The sequence below is a fragment of the Camelina sativa genome, chromosome 17 (assembly GCF_030686135.1).
Source record: "Camelina sativa cultivar CO46 ecotype springtype chromosome 17, ASM3068613v1".
Lineage (NCBI taxonomy): Eukaryota > Viridiplantae > Streptophyta > Magnoliopsida > Brassicales > Brassicaceae > Camelina > Camelina sativa.
In genome coordinates, this window is record NC_141896.1 from 25,340,508 (window position 1) to 25,361,888 (window position 21,381).

Here is a 21,381-nt window from a genome sequence, read left to right on the forward strand (position 1 = left end):
TGGAAAAAGATGAAGAGACCGTTGGTTAAAGCTATTGTCCAACGGTTAAAGAAAGAAGATTCAAGAACAAGAAATTTCAAGAACAAGAAAGAGAATGCGGAAGGGAGTGATGGAGATTTGAGGCAAGAACAGAATCAAATCTGCTCTGATACCATGTAAGTTTGAGAGTAGAGTAATCAAGAGATTATGGAAGAGAGTGAAATCGTGTAAAGAGTGAGGAGAGTGAACGATTGAGAGAGAGAGTGTTGGAGAAAGAGAATAAACTCTTTTCTTACTTCTATTAGTATGATACTTACAAACTATTTAAAGACATATACAAATAGGATATTCTCTTAGGATCCTATGCACACTAATATGAGGAGAAAGCGACATCTCCTTATTCTAACATGTGATCTCCTCTTCTCTCTTACAACTTGCTCCAACGGCTACAAAGGAAGGATCGAGATGAATGGCGACCGTTGGAGGATCTCTTTGGTGGATTGGGCTCATGAAGACTTCTATTTGAGGATGGCCCGTTGGTTGGTCGTACGGACGTCCGTACGGTCGTACGGACAAGTGTGTGTGCCGGTTCATAGTTTTAACCTGTTTTGGGACAAAATGGTTATAAGTGGCTTTTAAACTCTCCACATCTATCTCAAACTCTTATAATTAGTTAGTTGCATTGGATTAAGACACCTTTTAACCCCATAAACACTAACATAGCTGTTTACAGCTTTTAAGCAATGTTTTCTTGGTTTTAGCCTGTTTTGGGACAAAATGGGTATAAGTGGCTTTTAAACTCTCCACATCTATCTTAAACTCTTATAATTAGTTAGTTGCATTGGATTAAGACACATTTTAACCCCATAAACACTAACATAGCTGTTTACAGCTTCTAAGCAATGTTTTCTTGATTTTAGCCTGTTTTAGGACAAAATGGGTATAAGTGGCTTTTAAACTCTCCACATCTATCTTAACCTCTTATAATTAGTTACTTGCATTGGATTAAGACACATTTTAACCCCATAAACACTAACATAGCTGTTTACAGCTTCTAAGCAATGTTTTCTTGGTTTTAGCCTGTTTTGGGACAAAATGGTTATAAGTGGCTTTTAAACTCTCCACATCTATCTCAAACTCTTATACTTAGTTAGTTGCATTGGATTAAGACACATTTTAACCCCATAAACACTAACATAGCTGTTTACAGCTACTAAGCAATGTTTTCTTGCTGTTAGCCTGTTTTGGGACAAAATGGGTATAAGTGGCTTTTAAACTCTCCACATCTATCTCAAACTCTTATAATTAGTTAGTTGCATTGGATTAAGACACATTTTAACCCCATAAACACTAACATAGCTGTTTACAGCTTCTAAGCAATGTTTTCTTGGTTTTAGCCTGTTTTGGGACAAAATGGGTATAAGTGGCTTTTAAACTCTCCACATCTATCTTAAACTCTTATAATTAGTTAGTTGCATTGGATTAAGACACATTTTAAACCTATAAACACTAACATAGCTGTTTACAGCTTCTAAGCAATGTTTTCTTGGTTTTAGCCTGTTTTGGGACAAAATGGGTATAAGTGGCTTTTAAACTCTCCACATCTATCTTAAACTCTTATAATTAGTTAGTTGCATTGGATTAAGACACATTTTAACCCCATAAACACTAACATAGCTGTTTACAGCTTCTAAGCAATGTTTTCTTGGTTTTAGCCTGTTTTGGGACAAAATGGTTATAAGTGGCTTTTAAACTCTCCACATCTATCTCAAACTCTTATACTTAGTTAGTTGCATTGGATTAAGACACATTTTAACCTCATAAACACTAACATAGCTGTTTACAGCTACTAAGCAATGTTTTCTTGCTGTTAGCCTGTTTTGGGACAAAATGGGTATAAGTGGCTTTTAAACTCTTCACATCTATCTCAAACTCTTATAATTAGTTAGTTGCATTGGATTAAGACACATTTTAACCCCATAAACACTAACATAGCTGTTTACAGCTACTAAGCAATGTTTTCTTGCTGTTAGCCTGTTTTGGGACAAAATGGTTATAAGTGGCTTTTAAACTCTCCACATCTATCTCAAACTCTTATACTTAGTTAGTTGCATTGGATTAAGACACATTTTAACCCCATAAACACTAACATAGCTGTTTACAGCTACTAAGCAATGTTTTCTTGCTGTTAGCCTGTTTTGGGACAAAATGGGTATAAGTGGCTTTTAAACTCTCCACATCTATCTCAAACTCTTATAATTAGTTAGTTGCATTGGATTAAGACACATTTTAACCCCATAAACACTAACATAGCTGTTTACAGCTTCTAAGCAATGTTTTCTTGGTTTTAGCCTGTTTTGGGACAAAATGGTTATAAGTGGCTTTTAAACTCTCCACATCTATCTCAAACTCTTATACTTAGTTAGTTGCATTGGATTAAGACACATTTTAACCCCATAAACACTAACATAGCTGTTTACAGCTACTAAGCAATGTTTTCTTGCTGTTAGCCTGTTTTGGGACAAAATGGGTATAAGTGGCTTTTAAACTCTTCACATATATCTCAAACTCTTATAATTAGTTAGTTGCATTGGATTAAGACACATTTTAACCCCTGAAACACTAACATAGCTGTTTACAACTTCTAAGCAATGTTTTCTTGGTTTTAGCCTGTTTTGGGACAAAATGGTTATAAGTGGCTTTTAAACTCTCCACATCTATCTCAAAATCTTATAATTAGTTAGTTGCATTGGATTAAGACACATTTTAACCCCATAAACACTAACATAGCTGTTTACAGCTTCTAAGCAATGTTTTCTTGGTTTTAGCCTGTTTTGGGACAAAATGGTTATAAGTGGCTTTTAAACTCTCCACATCTATCTCAAACTCTTATACTTAGTTAGTTGCATTGGATTAAGACACATTTTAACCCCATAAACACTAACATAGCTGTTTACAGCTACTAAGCAATGTTTTCTTGCTGTTAGCCTGTTTTGGGACAAAATGGGTATAAGTGGCTTTTAAACTCTCCACATCTATTTCAAACTCTTATAATTAGTTAGTTGCATTGGATTAAGACACATTTTAACCCCATAAACACTAACATAGCTGTTTACAGCTTCTAAGCAATGTTTTCTTGGTTTTAGCCTGTTTTAGGACAAAATGGTTATAAGTGGCTTTTAAACTCTCCACATCTATCTCAAACTCTTATAATTAGTTAGTTGCATTGGATTAAGACACATTTTAACCCCATAAACACTAACATAGCTGTTTACAGCTACTAAGGAATGTTTTCATGCTGTTAGCCTGTTTTGGGACAAAATGGGTATAAGTGGCTTTTAAACTCTCCACATCTATCTCAAACTCTTATAATTAGTTAGTTGCATTGGATTAAGACACATTTTAACCCCATAAACACTAACATAGCTGTTTACAGCTTCTAAGCAATGTTTTCTTGGTTTTAGCCTGTTTTGGGACAAAATGGTTATAAGTGGCTTTTAAACTCTCCACATCTATCTCAAACTCTTATACTTAGTTAGTTGCATTGGATTAAGACACATTTTAACCCCATAAACACTAACATAGCTGTTTACAGCTACTAAGCAATGTTTTCTTGCTGTTAGCCTGTTTTGGGACAAAATGGGTATAAGTGGCTTTTAAACTCTTCACATCTATCTCAAACTCTTATAATTAGTTAGTTGCATTGGATTAAGACACATTTTAACCCCATAAACACTAACATAGCTGTTTACAACTACTAAGCAATGTTTTCTTGCTGTTAGCCTGTTTTGGGACAAAATGGTTATAAGTGGCTTTTAAACTCTCCACATCTATCTCAAACTCTTATACTTAGTTAGTTGCATTGGATTAAGACACATTTTAACCCCATAAACACTAACATAGCTGTTTACAGCTACTAAGCAATGTTTTCTTGCTGTTAGCCTGTTTTGGGACAAAATGGGTATAAGTGGCTTTTAAACTCTCCACATCTATCTCAAACTCTTATAGTTAGTTAGTTGCATTGGATTAAGACACATTTTAACCCCATAAACACTAACATAGCTGTTTACAGCTTCTAAGCAATGTTTTCTTGGTTTTAGCCTGTTTTGGGACAAAATGGTTATAAGTGGCTTTTAAACTCTCCACATCTATCTCAAACTCTTATACTTAGTTAGTTGCATTGGATTAAGACACATTTTAACCCCATAAACACTAACATAGCTGTTTACAGCTACTAAGCAATGTTTTCTTGCTGTTAGCCTGTTTTGGGACAAAATGGGTATAAGTGGCTTTTAAACTCTTCACATATATCTCAAACTCTTATAATTAGTTAGTTGCATTGGATTAAGACACATTTTAACCCCAGAAACACTAACATAGCTGTTTACAACTTCTAAGCAATGTTTTCCTTGTTTTAGCCTGTTTTGGGACAAAATGGTTATAAGTGGCTTTTAAACTCTCCACATCTATCTCAAAATCTTATAATTAGTTAGTTGCATTGGATTAAGACACATTTTAACCCCATAAACACTAACATAGCTGTTTACAGCTTCTAAGCAATGTTTTCTTGGTTTTAGCCTGTTTTGGGACAAAATGGTTATAAGTGGCTTTTAAACTCTCCACATCTATTTCAAACTCTTATACTTAGTTAGTTGCATTGGATTAAGACACATTTTAACCCCATAAACACTAACATAGCTGTTGACAGCTACTAAGCAATGTTTTCTTGCTGTTAGCCTGTTTTGGGACAAAATGGGTATAAGTGGCTTTTAAACTCTCCACATCTATTTCAAACTCTTATAATTAGTTAGTTGCATTGGATTAAGACACATTTTAACCCCATAAACACTAACATAGCTGTTTACAGCTTCTAAGCAATGTTTTCTTGGTTTTAGCCTGTTTTAGGACAAAATGGTTATAAGTGGCTTTTAAACTCTCCACATCTATCTCAAACTCTTATAATTAGTTAGTTGCATTGGATTAAGACACATTTTAACCCCATAAACACTAACATAGCTGTTTACAGCTACTAAGGAATGTTTTCTTGCTGTTAGCCTGTTTTGGGACAAAATGGGTATAAGTGGCTTTTAAACTCTCCACATCTATCTCAAACTCTTATAATTAGTTAGTTGCATTGGATTAAGACACATTTTAACCCCATAAACACTAACATAGCTGTTTACAGCTTCTAAGCAATGTTTTCTTGGTTTTAGCCTGTTTTGGGACAAAATGGTTATAAGTGGCTTTTAAACTCTCCACATCTATCTCAAACTCTTATACTTAGTTAGTTGCATTGGATTAAGACACATTTTAACCCCATAAACACTAACATAGCTGTTTACAGCTACTAAGCAATGTTTTCTTGCTGTTAGCCTGTTTTGGGACAAAATGGGTATAAGTGGCTTTTAAACTCTTCACATCTATCTCAAACTCTTATAATTAGTTAGTTGCATTGGATTAAGACACATTTTAACCCCATAAACACTAACATAGCTGTTTACAACTACTAAGCAATGTTTTCTTGCTGTTAGCCTGTTTTGGGACAAAATGGTTATAAGTGGCTTTTTATGAACCGGCACACACACTTGTCCGTACGACCGTACGGACGTCCGTATGACCAACCAACGGGCCATCCTCAAATAGAAGTCTTCATGAGCCCAATCCACCAAAGAGATCCTCCAACGGTCGCCATTCATCTCGATCCTTCCTTTGTAGCCGTTGGAGCAAGTTGTAAGAGAGAAGAGGAGATCACATGTTAGAATAAGGAGATGTCGCTTTCTCCTCATATTAGTGTGCATAGGATCCTAAGAGAATATCCTATTTGTATATGTCTTTAAATAGTTTGTAAGTATCATACTAATAGAAGTAAGAAAAGAGTTTATTCTCTTTCTCCAACACTCTCTCTCTCAATCGTTCACTCTCCTCACTCTTTACACGATTTCACTCTCTTCCATAATCTCTTGATTACTCTACTCTCAAACTTACATGGTATCAGAGCAGATTTGATTCTGTTCTTGCCTCAAATCTCCATCACTCCCTTCCGCATTCTCTTTCTTGTTCTTGAAATTTCTTGTTCTTGAATCTTCTTTCTTTAACCGTTGGACAATAGCTTTAACCAACGGTCTCTTCATCTTTTTCCATGGAAACTACCAAAACTCTCATTGTTCCAGTTACTCTCAAGGGAGAGAATTACTTACTGTGGGCTAGAACCACAAAGACAGCCCTATGCGGCCGAGGACTTTGGTCCCATGTTGAGACGAGCGAAGCTCCTAGTGGCGAGACCACCAAAGACGGCAAGGATCTTGTCGATGAGAAGAACAAGTGGTTTCAAGAAGATCAGGGAGTCCTAGCTATCATTCAAAACTCCCTAGATGCACCTATACTTGAAGCTTACTCTTATTGCGAGACAGCAAAAGACTTGTGGGACACTCTCAAGAATGTTTTTGGGAATGTTACAAATGTAAACCGAATTTTTGAGATTAAGAGGGCCATCAACAACCTCAACCAAGAAGACATGGAGTTCACCAAGCACTTTGGGAAGTTTAGGTCCCTTTGGGCTGAACTAGAGATGCTCCGGCCGGCGACTATAGATCCGGCCATTCTGAATGAGAGGCGTGAACAAGATAAGGTGTTCGGCCTTCTCTTGACCTTGAACCCCTCCTACAATGACCTTATCAAGCATATTCTACGGTCGGACAAGCTCCCTAGCCTTGATGATGTCTGTAACCAAATTCAAAAGGAGCATGGCTCCATGGGATTGTTTGGCGGCAAGGGAGAACTTGTGACCGCTAACAAAGCTGAGACGGCATCAGCAAACAAGGGCTACTACAAGCCGGAGGACAAGAACAACCCGCCATTTTGTGAGCATTGTAAGAAGCTTGGTCACTTCAAGAGCCGCTGCTGGATTCTACACCCTCATCTAGCACCACCGCCGGGTACCATCCGAGGTGGACGACCAAACCGCGGAGGACCACCGAGAGCTCATCAAGCAGTAGCCATGGGGGAGTCATCAATCTCTGAGCAACCTCAACAAGTGACCAGTGGAACTGCTCTTGCTGCAGCATCGTCCGAGCTGGTAAGGCGGTCCGACCTTGATGCGCTCATCAAAGCCATCAAAGAGGCCACCGGTAAGGCGTTTCTTGCCTCAAACAAAATTAAACCCCTCATAGTTGATTCTGGTGCATCCCATCACATGATTAGTGATTCTAGGCTAATTAGTGATATTAAACCTGCTAATGGTAATGTGATAATAGCAAATGGTGAGAAAGTACCAGTTAAAGGCATTGGAAACTTGAAACTATTTGATAAGGAGACTAAGGCATTTTATATGCCAAACTTTACTTCTAACTTGCTATCAGTTAAGAGAGCCACTACTGATTTAAATTGTTATGCTATATTTGGTCCTAACAATGTTCATTTTCAGGATATTGAGACAAGTAAGGTTCTTGGTCAAGGAGGATCCAAGGATGACCTCTATGTGCTTGAGGACTTGAACTTATCTTCTAATGCATCTTGTTTTAATTCGGTTATTATGAAACCTAGTGATTCTATTTTACATGCTAGGCTAGGACACCCTCACACAAGAGCTTTATCTTTAATATTTCCTAATGTTTCTTTTCAAAATGATGAGTGTGAGGCTTGTATTCTTGGTAAACATTGCAAGGCTGTTTTTCCTAAATCTATTACTATTTATGAAAAATGTTTTGATTTAATTCATTCTGATGTTTGGACATCTCCTTGCTTATCTAGAGATAATCAAAAGTATTTTGTGACTTTTATTGATGAAAAATCAAAATATACTTGGATAACTTTACTTCCCTCTAAGGATAGAGTCCTTGAGGCCTTTACTAATTTTCAAAATTATGTCACTAACCACTTTCATGCCAAGATTAAAATTTTGAGATCAGATAATGGTGGAGAGTACACAAGCCATGCCTTTAAGCAATATCTAGCCAAACATGGAATTCTTCATCAAACTAGCTGTCCTTACACACCACAACAAAATGGAGTGGCTGAGAGAAAGAATAGGCATCTCATGGAAGTAGCAAGGTCTATGATGTTTCACACAAGGGTTCCAAAGAGGTTTTGGGGAGATGCTGTGCTAGCCGCTTGTTATCTTATTAACCGCACACCAACAAAGATCCTAAAGGATGTGTCTCCATTTGAGGTATTAACGAATGACAAACCTACATTTGATCACTTACGAGTGTTTGGTTGTCTGTGCTATGTGTTGCGACCAGGTGAGCTAAGAGACAAGCTTGATGCAAAGAGTACAAAGGCTATGTTTCTTGGCTACTCTACCACACAGAAGGGGTATAAGTGCTATGAACCTACAACAAGGAGGGTTCTAGTATCTCGTGATGTCAAGTTCATGGAGACACAAGGTTTTTACGATGAGAAGAATTGGGATGAGCTCCGTAACCTCTCTGATTCACCATCTGATCGGACGCGCAACCTCCGAGTAATCCTTGAGCGACTAGGTCTTGAAAACGATCGGATCACTACCGAGTCAGCCAGACCAGCATCACCAGAGCAACCTGAGCCATTTACTGAGCCTGAGCCTGCTACACATGCCGATGACCATACTGAGCAGCATGAGGAAGCACCCGAGTCACTCGCGGACAACACGGCCGAAACAACCGAGGAGACGGCTGAACAGCTTGAGGAGATCATTACTCCAGGACGAGCCAACTCCGAAGCTGGGGCTATAGTTTCTCTTCGGCGCAGCCAACGTATTAGGTATCCTCCTAGTCATTGGAAGAACACCCGTGTGTACTACAACAACATGGCCGTTGCTCATCCGATTCAGGCCGTGTGCACCTTGGCTCATTTTCCGATAGAGCATCAAGTGTTTCTTGGCCATATTGATGAGGATTGGATCCCCAAGACCTATGATGAGGCTAAGCAGCACAAAGTATGGAGAGATGCAGTGGATGCCGAGAATACGGCCATGGTGCAAAATCATACATGGGACGAGGCTGACTTACCCAAGGGCAAGAAGGCTGTCACCTCTCGGTATATCTTCACAATCAAATATAAGAGCAATGGGGAGATTGAACGCCACAAAGCCCGCCTAGTCGCACGAGGGTTCACGCAAACGTATGGGGAGGACTATCTTGATACGTTTGCTCCGGTGGCTAAGCTTCACACGGTTCGAGTTGTACTCTCTCTCGCCACCAACCTCGACTGGGAACTTTGGCAAATGGACGTGAAGAACGCCTTCTTGCAAGGAGAACTGGAGGATGAAGTGTATATGCGACCACCACCGGGTTTGGAGGATACTATTGGTCCGGGAAAGGTCTTGAAACTCAACAAAGCTATCTATGGCTTGAAGCAGTCACCAAGGGCTTGGTATCACAAGCTTAGCACCTCCAACGGTCGCCATTCATCTCGATCCTTCCTTTGTAGCCGTTGGAGCAAGTTGTAAGAGAGAAGAGGAGATCACATGTTAGAATAAGGAGATGTCGCTTTCTCCTCATATTAGTGTGCATAGGATCCTAAGAGAATATCCTATTTGTATATGTCTTTAAATAGTTTGTAAGTATCATACTAATAGAAGTAAGAAAAGAGTTTATTCTCTTTCTCCAACACTCTCTCTCTCAATCGTTCACTCTCCTCACTCTTTACACGATTTCACTCTCTTCCATAATCTCTTGATTACTCTACTCTCAAACTTACACTTTTAAACTCTCCACATCTATCTCAAACTCTTATACTTAGTTAGTTGCATTGGATTAAGACACATTTTAACCCCATAAACACTAACATAGCTGTTTACAGCTACTAAGCAATGTTTTCTTGCTGTTAGCCTGTTTTGGGACAAAATGGGTATAAGTGGCTTTAAAACTCTCCACATCTATCTCAAACTCTTATAATTAGTTAGTTGCATTGGATTAAGACACATTTTAACCCCATAAACACTAACATAGCTGTTTACAGCTACTAAGGAATGTTTTCATGCTGTTAGCCTGTTTTGGGACAAAATGGGTATAAGTGGCTTTTAAACTCTCCACATCTATCTCAAACACTTATACTTAGTTAGGTTCATTGGATTAAGACACATTTTAACCCCATAAACACTAACATAGCTGTTTACAGCTACTAAGCAATGTTTTCTTGCTGTTAGCCTGTTTTGGGACAAAATGGGTATAAGTGGCTTTTAAACTCTCCACATCTATCTCAAACTCTTATAATTAGTTAGTTGCATTGGATTAAGACACATTTTAACCCCATAAACACTAACATAGCTGTTTACAGCTTCTAAGCAATGTTTTCTTGGTTTTAGCCAGTTTTGGGACAAAATGGTTATAAGTGGCTTTTAAACTCTCCACATCTATCTCAAACTCTTATACTTAGTTAGTTGCATTGGATTAAGACACATTTTAACCCCATAAACACTAACATAGCTGTTTACAGCTACTAAGCAATGTTTTCTTGCTGTTAGCCTGTTTTGGGACAAAATGGGTATAAGTGGCTTTTAAACTCTTCACATATATCTCAAACTCTTATAATTAGTTAGTTGCATTGGATTAAGACACATTTTAACCCCAGAAACACTAACATAGCTGTTTACAACTTCTAAGCAATGTTTTCTTGGTTTTAGCCTGTTTTGGGACAAAATGGTTATAAGTGGCTTTTAAACTCTCCACATCTATCTCAAAATCTTATAATTAGTTAGTTGCATTGGATTAAGACACATTTTAACCCCATAAACACTAACATAGCTGTTTACAGCTTCTAAGCAATGTTTTCTTGGTTTTAGCCTGTTTTGGGACAAAATGGTTATAAGTGGCTTTTAAACTCTCCACATCTATTTCAAACTCTTATACTTAGTTAGTTGCATTGGATTAAGACACATTTTAACCCCATAAACACTAACATAGCTGTTTACAGCTACTAAGCAATGTTTTCTTGCTGTTAGCCTGTTTTGGGACAAAATGGGTATAAGTGGCTTTTAAACTCTCCACATCTATTTCAAACTCTTATAATTAGTTAGTTGCATTGGATTAAGACACATTTTAACCCCATAAACACTAACATAGCTGTTTACAGCTTCTAAGCAATGTTTTCTTGGTTTTAGCCTGTTTTAGGACAAAATGGTTATAAGTGGCTTTTAAACTCTCCACATCTATCTCAAACTCTTATAATTAGTTAGTTGCATTGGATTAAGACACATTTTAACCCCATAAACACTAACATAGCTGTTTACAGCTACTAAGGAATGTTTTCTTGCTGTTAGCCTGTTTTGGGACAAAATGGGTATAAGTGGCTTTTAAACTCTCCACATCTATCTCAAACTCTTATAATTAGTTAGTTGCATTAGATTAAGACACATTTTAACCCCATAAACACTAACATAGCTGTTTACAGCTTCTAAGCAATGTTTTCTTGGTTTTAGCCTGTTTTGGGACAAAATGGTTATAAGTGGCTTTTAAACTCTCCACATCTATCTCAAACTCTTATACTTAGTTAGTTGCATTGGATTAAGACACATTTTAACCCCATAAACACTAACATAGCTGTTTACAGCTACTAAGCAATGTTTTCTTGCTGTTAGCCTGTTTTGGGACAAAATGGGTATAAGTGGCTTTTAAACTCTTCACATCTATCTCAAACTCTTATAATTAGTTAGTTGCATTGGATTAAGACACATTTTAACCCCATAAACACTAACATAGCTGTTTACAACTACTAAGCAATGTTTTCTTGCTGTTAGCCTGTTTTGGGACAAAATGGTTATAAGTGGCTTTTAAACTCTCCACATCTATCTCAAACTCTTATACTTAGTTAGTTGCATTGGATTAAGACACATTTTAACCCCATAAACACTAACATAGCTGTTTACAGCTACTAAGCAATGTTTTCTTGCTGTTAGCCTGTTTTGGGACAAAATGGGTATAAGTGGCTTTTAAACTCTCCACATCTATCTCAAACTCTTATAATTAGTTAGTTGCATTGGATTAAGACACATTTTAACCCCATAAACACTAACATAGCTGTTTACAGCTTCTAAGCAATGTTTTCTTGGTTTTAGCCTGTTTTGGGACAAAATGGTTATAAGTGGCTTTTAAACTCTCCACATCTATCTCAAACTCTTATACTTAGTTAGTTGCATTGGATTAAGACACATTTTAACCCCATAAACACTAACATAGCTGTTTACAGCTACTAAGCAATGTTTTCTTGCTGTTAGCCTGTTTTGGGACAAAATGGGTATAAGTGGCTTTTAAACTCTTCACATATATCTCAAACTCTTATAATTAGTTAGTTGCATTGGATTAAGACACATTTTAACCCCAGAAACACTAACATAGCTGTTTACAACTTCTAAGCAATGTTTTCTTGGTTTTAGCCTGTTTTGGGACAAGATGGTTATAAGTGGCTTTTAAACTCTCCACATCTATCTCAAACTCTTATAATTAGTTAGTTGCATTGGATTAAGACACATTTTAACCCCATAAACACTAACATAGCTGTTTACAGCTTCTAAGCAATGTTTTCTTGGTTTTAGCCTGTTTTGGGACAAAATGGTTATAAGTGGCTTGTAAACTCTCCACATCTATCTCAAACTCTTATACTTAGTTAGTTGCATTTGATTAAGACACATTTTAACCCCATAAACACTAACATAGCTGTTTACAGCTACTAAGCAATGTTTTCTTGCTGTTAGCCTGTTTTGGGACAAAATGGGTATAAGTGGCTTTTAAACTCTTCACATCTATCTCAAACTCTTATAATTAGTTAATTGCATTGGATTAAGACACATTTTAACCCCATAAACACTAACATAACTGTTTACAGCTACTAAGCAATGTTTTCTTGCTGTTAGCCTGTTTTGGGACAAAATGGGTATAAGTGGCTTTTAAACTCTCCACATCTATCTCAAACTCTTATACTTAGTTAGTTGCATTGGATTAAGACACATTTTAACCCCATAAACACTAACATAGCTGTTTACAGCTACTAAGCAATGTTTTCTTGCTGTTAGCCTGTTTTGGGACAAAATTGGTATAAGTGGCTTTTATACTCTCCACATCTATCTCAAACTCTTATAATTAGTTAGTTGCATTGGACTAAGACACATTTTAACCCCATAAACACTAACATAGCTGTTTACAGCTTCTAAGCAATGTTTTCTTGGTTTTAGCTTGTTTTGAGACAAAATGGTTATAAGTGGCTTTTAAACTCTCCACATCTATCTCAAACTCTTATACTTAGTTAGTTGCGCTGGATTAAGACACATTTTAACCCCATAAACACTAACATAGCTGTTTACAGCTTCTAAGCAATGTTTTCTTGGTTTTAGCGTGTTTTGGGACAAAATGGGTATAAGTGGCTTTTAAACTCTTCACATCTATCTCAAACTCTTATAATTAGTTAGTTGCATTGGATTAAGACACATTTTAACCCCAGAAACACTAACATAGCTGTTTACAACTTCTAAGCAATGTTTTCTTGGTTTTAGCCTGTTTTGGGACAAAATGGGTATAAGTGGCTTTTAAACTCTCCACATCTATCTCAAACTCTTATAATTAGTTAGTTGCATTGGATTAAGACACATTTTAACCCCATAAACACTAACATAGCTGTTTACAGCTTCTAAGCAATGTTTTCTTGGTTTTAACCTGTTTTGGGACAAAATGGTTATAAGTGGCTTTTAAACTCTCTACATCTATCTCAAACTCTTATACTTAGTTAGTTGCATTGGATTAAGACACATTTTAACCCCATAAACACTAACATAGCTGTTTACAGCTACTAAGCAATGTTTTCTTGGTTTTAGCCTGTTTTGGGACAAAATGGTTATAAGTGGCTTTTAAACTCTCCACATCTATCTCAAACTCTTATAATTAGTTAGTTGCATTGGATTAAGACACATTTTAACCCCATAAACACTAACATAGCTGTTTACAGCTACTAAGCAATGTTTTCTTGCTGTTAGCCTGTTTTGGGACAAAATGGGTATAAGTGGCTTTTAAACTCTTCACATCTGATAGGATTCCCCTAGGACTAGAACTCTGATGAAGGCTGTAGACTGATGACTGATGATGAGATTCGATGGTGATGGTGCGGAAGTGACAATACGATGGAGATGTTGATGCGAGATCGATAATATAGATGGCTATGGTGATGATCGGATGATAGAACAATGATTTGATGGAGATAGATGTTTAGGTGGTTGTATGGATTGAGATAAGTGAAGGGTTTCTGAATCACAAAGTGTATAGAAAACCCAGAATTCAAGAACGCATTCAAGAAATCAAAGTGAGGAAGAAAGATCAACAATTCAAGTTACAACATCATTTTTCGCTAAAGAACAAAGGAGGCGTGGCTGTGGGTTTTATAATTAACCCTAGGCTCGACACTCCAAACAGCAAGAAGTTAAAAATAAAACAACAAAACGTTTTAAGGAAATAAGAAAACAGCAAAACGTCTAAGTGACTTGTAGTAGTACAGAAGTCACTTGAACTAGTACAGAAGTACATTATTCCCCATTGGTAATGATTTCTAGATTACTCGACGTAGTGATCCATTTGCCTCATTAAAAACCATGCTGAGAAAACCCATTGGGACAAAACTCAGCTATGGGAAAAAGAGTACAAACTTCTCACCTAAGTTACCTAGTCATCATTACCGGGTGAAGTCTTCAGGTTGGATATGTTGAAGACTTGGATCCTTGGTAGGTTGAATGACCCGTCACCATGAGTGCATGAGCTTCCTTGGCCCTCTCCTTAGCTCTTGAACGAGTGATCCTTCCCACCACCTCCGGTTGCTCTGCAGCCTCTGGCTCCTTGCTTGCCACGATCATATCATCCTCCCCCTCTTCAAAAGGATTTGTCCTCAAATCGGAATCTGCATAATAAGGGAGCAAGTCAGAAACATTGAATGTTGATGATATGGTATACTTACCTTGAAGATCAGTCTGATATGCATTGTCTTTGATCCTCCTTATGATTTCCCTGAAAAACAAGTTAGCTACAATAACAGCACTATCCGTCTTGTGTCTTGCAATGAAATGAGCCATCTTGCTAAACCTGTCAACCACAACAAAAACAGAATCTCTACCATTTCTGGTTTGAGGTAAGCCAAAAACAACATGCATAGAAATATAAGTCCAAGGTTGAGAAGGATTCGGTAGAGGAGTGTACAAGCCGTGAGGCTGTACCTTACCCTTCGCCATTTTACAGATATGGCACCTAGAACAAACCTTCTCAATGTCTTTCTGCATCTAAGGCCAATAGAAGTATCCTTGCAGTCCAAGTAGAGTCTTTGACACTCTGAAATGTCCAGCTAGTCCACCTCCGTGAGCTTCTCTGATCAGCATCTCTCTCATGGATCCTCTTGGTATGCACAATCTATCATTTAAGAACAGATACCCATCCTGCCTATAGTAGTTTTCAAAAGCAAACTTATGGCATTTGCCATAGCTCTCAGCAAAATCGAGGTCAGTCTCATAAAGTCCTACTAGCTTAGAAGATAAAATAGAAATGAGAGTGTACCTCCTGGATAATGCATCTGTGACTACATTATCCTTACCTACACTTGAACTGAGGTTCTCTTTAATGTGTCCCTTGCTCATCAGCTCTTCTTCTTGCTTCTGAAGCTCTTTAGGTTCTACTGGATTGGTGCTGTAAGCTGGTCTGTTCGATAGAGCTGAACCCTTGTTCTCCTCTATAATCTCTATGATCTCGCGTGGAAGCTCTTCTGCTGGCTTAGTGCTAGTGAGTGTCTCTTTATACCCAAACTTGAATGTGGTCATCTCTGGCTCAAATAGCTTGTTGAACTCGCTGTGATTGATGTACAGGCTGTGAGACACTTTCTCTGTATCCTTGCGGTTCATGTGAAGCTGGTCCTTGTAAATTTCGCTGGGTGTAAGTGGTAGAAGAGTGACCTTGCGTCCTTTGAACTCAAATGACTGCTTGTTGGTGTAGCCATCTTGAAACACTCTTCTGTCGAACTGCCATGGTCTTCCCAAAAGGATATGACTTGACTTCATTGGAATGACATCACAAAGCAGCTCATCCTCATACTTCCCAATCGCTAGTTTCACCATCACTTGCTGCATGACTGTCAAAGCTCCCTTGTTGTTCAACCATTGTAGCTGATAAGGTCTCGGATGTGAAGTAGTCTTGAGATTAAGCTTCTGTACCATCTCTTCACTAGCTGCATTAGTACAGCTTCCACCATCAACGATCAAGGTGCAGACCTTGTCTTGAACCATACACCGTGTGTGAAATAGGTTCTCACGCTGACCTCTATCATCTGGATGCATCTGAACACTTAAAGCTCTGCGTGCTACTAACATCTCTCCCATGACTGCGGATTCTCCTTCTTCATCTAGTTCAGGCTCTGGTTCACTCTCTGAACTGTCTACTGGCACAATCTCTCCTCCATCTTGAAGAAGAAACATCTTCTTGTTAGCACAGTCTCTGGAATAATGTCCCATTCCTTGGCATTTAAAACACCTGATATGACTTGTAGGGGTGCTACTCTTGGGCTTGGAGTCAATTTTATCCTCCTCTTTGACTGTGGTTGTCACGGGTTTGCTGTCCTTGGTGAAGGCGGGTTTACTGAACTCTCTCGGTTTGGACATGTCAGGCGTAAATGTAGACCTCACTCCCTTTCTCTTGATCTGCGATTCAATCAGCTCTGCCTTATGTACCATTTCTTGCACATCTTCATAATTCTGCAGCTCTATCTTGTCTTGAATCTCTCTGTTCAATCCTCCAAGAAACCTAGACATAACCATGTCTTCACTTTCTCTTAAATCAGCCCTGATCATAAGTGTTTCCAGCTCCTGATAGTAGTCTCTAACAGACTTAGTGCCTTGAATGAGACGCCTAAGCTTGTTAAGAATCTCCCTCTGATAATGTGTAGGCACAAACTTCTTCCTCATCTGCGTGACTAACTGTTCCCAAGTAGTGATAGCAGGCTCTCTCTGTCGATGTCTAGTAAGCCCCAACTGCTCCCACCACAACAAATCATAGCCATTGAATTCAGATATGGCTATCTTCACCTTGTTCAGCTCATAAGTACCTTGAACCTGAAAATTTGATTCCATCTTCCTTTCCCAGTCTAGATAAGTCTCTGGATCATTGGTTCCATGAAAAGAAGGATACTGAATCTTGAGGTGCTTCAGCTGCTGCCTCAAAGGATCATAATCCCTACCAGGATCTCTGTTTCTGTTTCTCCTCATTGTTTCTTGACTATGATCTGAAACTTCTTCTCCTTCAGAATAATCTCTGTCTGACTCAATGTATATTCGATGCCCAGCTACTTGTTCAGCTCGTCGTGGGCGTATATGTTCCCTGCCGGTTCTGCGTTGCTCTCTTTCTGTACCCTGAGTGTTTCTCCTCTGATTGAAACAAGTCTCTCTTCCCCCAGTAGGTGACTTAGCTGTTCTAATCCGTGTATGCTTGGAAGAGGTTCCTAGATGAGCCTTTCCTTTAACTAAACGAAGGGCCTCATTAGGACTAGGCGGTTCTGTAGAGCTATGTTCTGAAGCACTAGATGTGTGAGCTATGTCCTTGAACTGTTTCTCAAACTTGTTACTGAGCTGCTCCATCTGTTGCTGAAACTGAGTAGACATTAATTTGTTTGCTTCTGCTATTTGCTTGGACATGGCTTGATTCAAAGCTTCCATAGCCTCTGGAGATAGCTCCATTGTACCTGCAAATCAAAGAAGAAACTCGAAGTAACTTGTTCTTTGAATGAGCAAAACAAAAATAAACTCGAAGACTCTGAATTTTAAACAAGAAAAACACACGACTGCAGACCTAGTATCGAGCGACACCACAAGAGAATTGATCGACACCCAACCCTATAACGAACAAACTCGAAATAATTAAACCCTAATTGCAGTCTAATTTCGAAATAACACAAAACTAACTCCTAAACTCAAACGAATCAACAAAAACTAAACCCTATTCGATCTAGACACAAACGAATCTCAAAAATTCAAACCCTAAAACTAAATGAACGAAATTAAGCAAAACTCAAAAGATTAGGGTTCTTAGAATCGCTTAGCCTTGGCACAGAGTTGGCTCTGATACCACATGATAGGATTCCCCTAGGACTAGAACTCTGATGAAGGCTGTAGACTGATGACTGATGATGAGATTCGATGGTGATGGTGCGGAAGTGACAATACAATGGAGATGATGATGCGAGATCGATAATATAGATGGCTATGGTGATGATCGGATGATAGAACAATGATTTGATGGAGATAGATGTTTAGGTGGTTGTATGGATTGAGATAAGTGAAGGGTTTCTGAATCACAAAGTGTATAGAAAACCCAGAATTCAAGAACGCATTCAAGAAATCAAAGTGAGGAAGAAAGATCAACAATTCAAGTTACAACATCATTCTTCGCTAAAGAACAAAGGAGGCGTGGCTGTGGGTTTTATAATTAACCCTAGGCTCGACACTCCAAACAGCAAGAAGTTAAAAATAAAACAACAAAACGTTTTAAGGAAATAAGAAAACAGCAAAACGTCTAAGTGACTTGTAGTAGTACAGAAGTCACTTGAACTAGTACAGAAGTACATTATTCCCCATTGGTAATGACTTCTAGATAACTCGACGTAGTGATCCATTTGCCTCATTAAAAACCATGCTGAGAAAACCCATTGGGACAAAACTCAGCTATGGGAAAAAGAGTACAAACTTCTCACCTAAGTTACCTAGTCATCATTACCGGGTGAAGTCTTCAGGTTGGATATGTTGAAGACTTGGATCCTTGGTAGGTTGAATGACCCGTCACCATGAGTGCATGAGCTTCCTTGGCCCTCTCCTTAGCTCTTGAACGAGTGATCCTTCCCACCACCTCCGGTTGCTCTGCAGCCTCTGGCTCCTTGCTTGCCACGATCATATCAACATCTATCTCAAACTCTTATAATTAGTTAGTTGCATTGGATTAAGACACATTTTAACCCCATAAACACTAACATAGTTGTTTACAGCTACTAAGCAATGTTTTCTTGCAGTTAGCCTGTTTTGGGACAAAATGGGTATAAGTGGCTTTTAAACTCTCCACATCTATCTCAAACTCTTATAATTAGTTAGTTGCATTGGATTAAGAGACATTTTAACCCCATAAACACTAACATAGCTGTTTACAGCTTCTAAGCAATGTTTTCTTGGTTTTAGCCTGTTTTGGGACAAAATGGTTATAAGTGGCTTTTAAACTCTCCACATCTATCTCAAACTCTTATACTTAGTTAGTTGCATTGGATTAAGACACATTTTAACCCCATAAACACTAACATAGCTGTTTACAGCTACTAAGCAATGTTTTCTTGCTGTTAGCCTGTTTTGGGACTAAATGGGTATAAGTGGCTTTTAAACTCTTCACATCTATCTCAAACTCTTATAATTAGTTAATTGCATTGGATTAAGACACATTTTAACCCCATAAACACTAACATAACTGTTTACAGCTACTAAGCAATGTTTTCTTGCTGTTAGCCTGTTTTGGGACAAAATGGGTATAAGTGGCTTTTAAACTCTCCACATCTATCTCAAACTCTTATACTTAGTTAGTTGCATTGGATTAAGACACATTTTAACCCCATAAACACTAACATAGCTGTTTACAGCTACTAAGCAATGTTTTCTTGCTGTTAGCCTGTTTTGGGACAAAATTGGTATAAGTGGCTTTTAAACTCTCCACATCTATCTCAAATTCTTATAATTAGTTAGTTGCATTGGACTAAGACACTTTTTAACCCCATAAACACTAACATAGCTGTTTACAGCTTCTAAGCAATGTTTTCTTGGTTTTAGCTTGTTTTGGGACAAAATGGTTATAAGTGGCTTTTAAACGCTCCACATCTATCTCAAACTCTTATACTTAGTTAGTTGCGCTGGATTAAGACACATTTTAACCCCATAAACACTAACATAGCTGTTTACAGCTACTAAGCAATGTTTTCTTGCTGTTAGCGTGTTTTGGGACAAAATGGGTATAAGTGGCTTTTAAACTCTTCACATCTATCTCAAACTCTTATAAATAGTTAGTTGCATTGGATTAAGACACATTTTAACCCCAGAAACACTAACATAGCTGTTTACAACTTCTAAGCAATGTTTTCTTGGTTTTAGCCTGTTTTGGGACAAAATGGGTATAAGTGGCTTTTAAACTCTCTACATCTATCTCAAACTCTTATACTTAGTTAGTTGCATTGGATTAAGACACATTTTAACCCCATAAACACTAACATAGCTGTTTACAGCTACTAAGCAATGTTTTCTTGGTTTTAGCCTGTTTTGGGACAAAATGGTTATAAGTGGCTTTTAAACTCTCCACATCTATCTCAAACTCTTATAATTAGTTAGTTGCATTGGATTAAGACACATTTTAACCCCATAAACACTAACATAGCTGTTTACAGCTACTAAGCAATGTTTTCTTGCTGTTAGCCTGTTTTGGGACAAAATGGGTATAAGTGGCTTTTAAACTCTTCACATCTATCTCAAACTCTTATAATTAGTTAGTTGCATTGGATTAAGACACATTTTAACCCCAGAAACACTAACATAGCTGTTTACAACTTCTAAGCAATGTTTTCTTGGTTTTAACCTGTTTTGGGACAAAATGGTTATAAGTGGCTTTTAAACTCTCCACATCTATCTCAAACTCTTATAATTAGTTAGTTGCATTGGATTAAGACACATTTTAACCCCATAAACACTAACATAGCTGTTTACCGCTTCTAAGCAATGTTTTCTTGGTTTTAACCTGTTTTGGGACAAAATGGTTATAAGTGGCTTTTAAACTCTCCACATCTATCTCAAACTCTTATACTTAGTTAGTTGCATTGGATTAAGACACATTTTAACCCCATAAACACTAACATAGCTGTTCACAGCTACTAAGCAATGTTTTCTTGCTGTTAGCCTGTTTTGGGACAAAATGGGTATAATTGGTTTTTAAACTCTCCACATATATCTCAAACTCTTATAATTAGTTAGTTGCATTGGATTAAGACACATTTTAACCCCATAAACACTAACATAGCTGTTTACAGCTTCTAAGCAATGTTTTCTTGGTTTTAACCTGTTTTGGGACAAAATGGTTATAAGTGGCTTTTAAACTCTCCACATCTATCTCAAACTCTTATAATTAGTTAGTTGCATTGGATTAAGACACATTTTAACCCCATAAACACTAACATAGCTGTTTACCGCTTCTAAGCAATGTTTTCTTGGTTTTAACCTGTTTTGGGACAAAATGGTTATAAGTGGCTTTTAAACTCTCCACATCTATCTCAAACTCTTATCCTTAGTTAGTTGCATTGGATTAAGACACATTTTAACCCCATAAACACTAACATAGCTGTTTACAGCTACTAAGCAATGTTTTCTTGCTGTTAGCGTGTTTTGGGACAAAATGGGTA

The 21,381-nt window shown here is 37.8% G+C and overlaps 1 protein-coding gene across 1 annotated transcript in view; it reads right to left on the bottom strand.

Annotated features, from left to right (window-relative positions):
- The window catches only part of LOC147924286 (uncharacterized), a 73,499-nt gene that overhangs the window by 33,707 nt on the left and 18,411 nt on the right, over positions 1-21,381 (bottom strand). Inside the window, exons 2-5 of the mRNA XM_087496700.1 lie at positions 17,743-17,800; positions 17,201-17,649; positions 15,480-15,724; positions 14,890-15,014 (exon numbers count right to left, since the gene is read on the bottom strand). Coding sequence (XP_087352826.1) covers positions 14,890-15,014; positions 15,480-15,724; positions 17,201-17,649; positions 17,743-17,800 — 877 coding nt within the window. The remainder of the gene's footprint in view (positions 1-14,889; positions 15,015-15,479; positions 15,725-17,200; positions 17,650-17,742; positions 17,801-21,381) is intronic.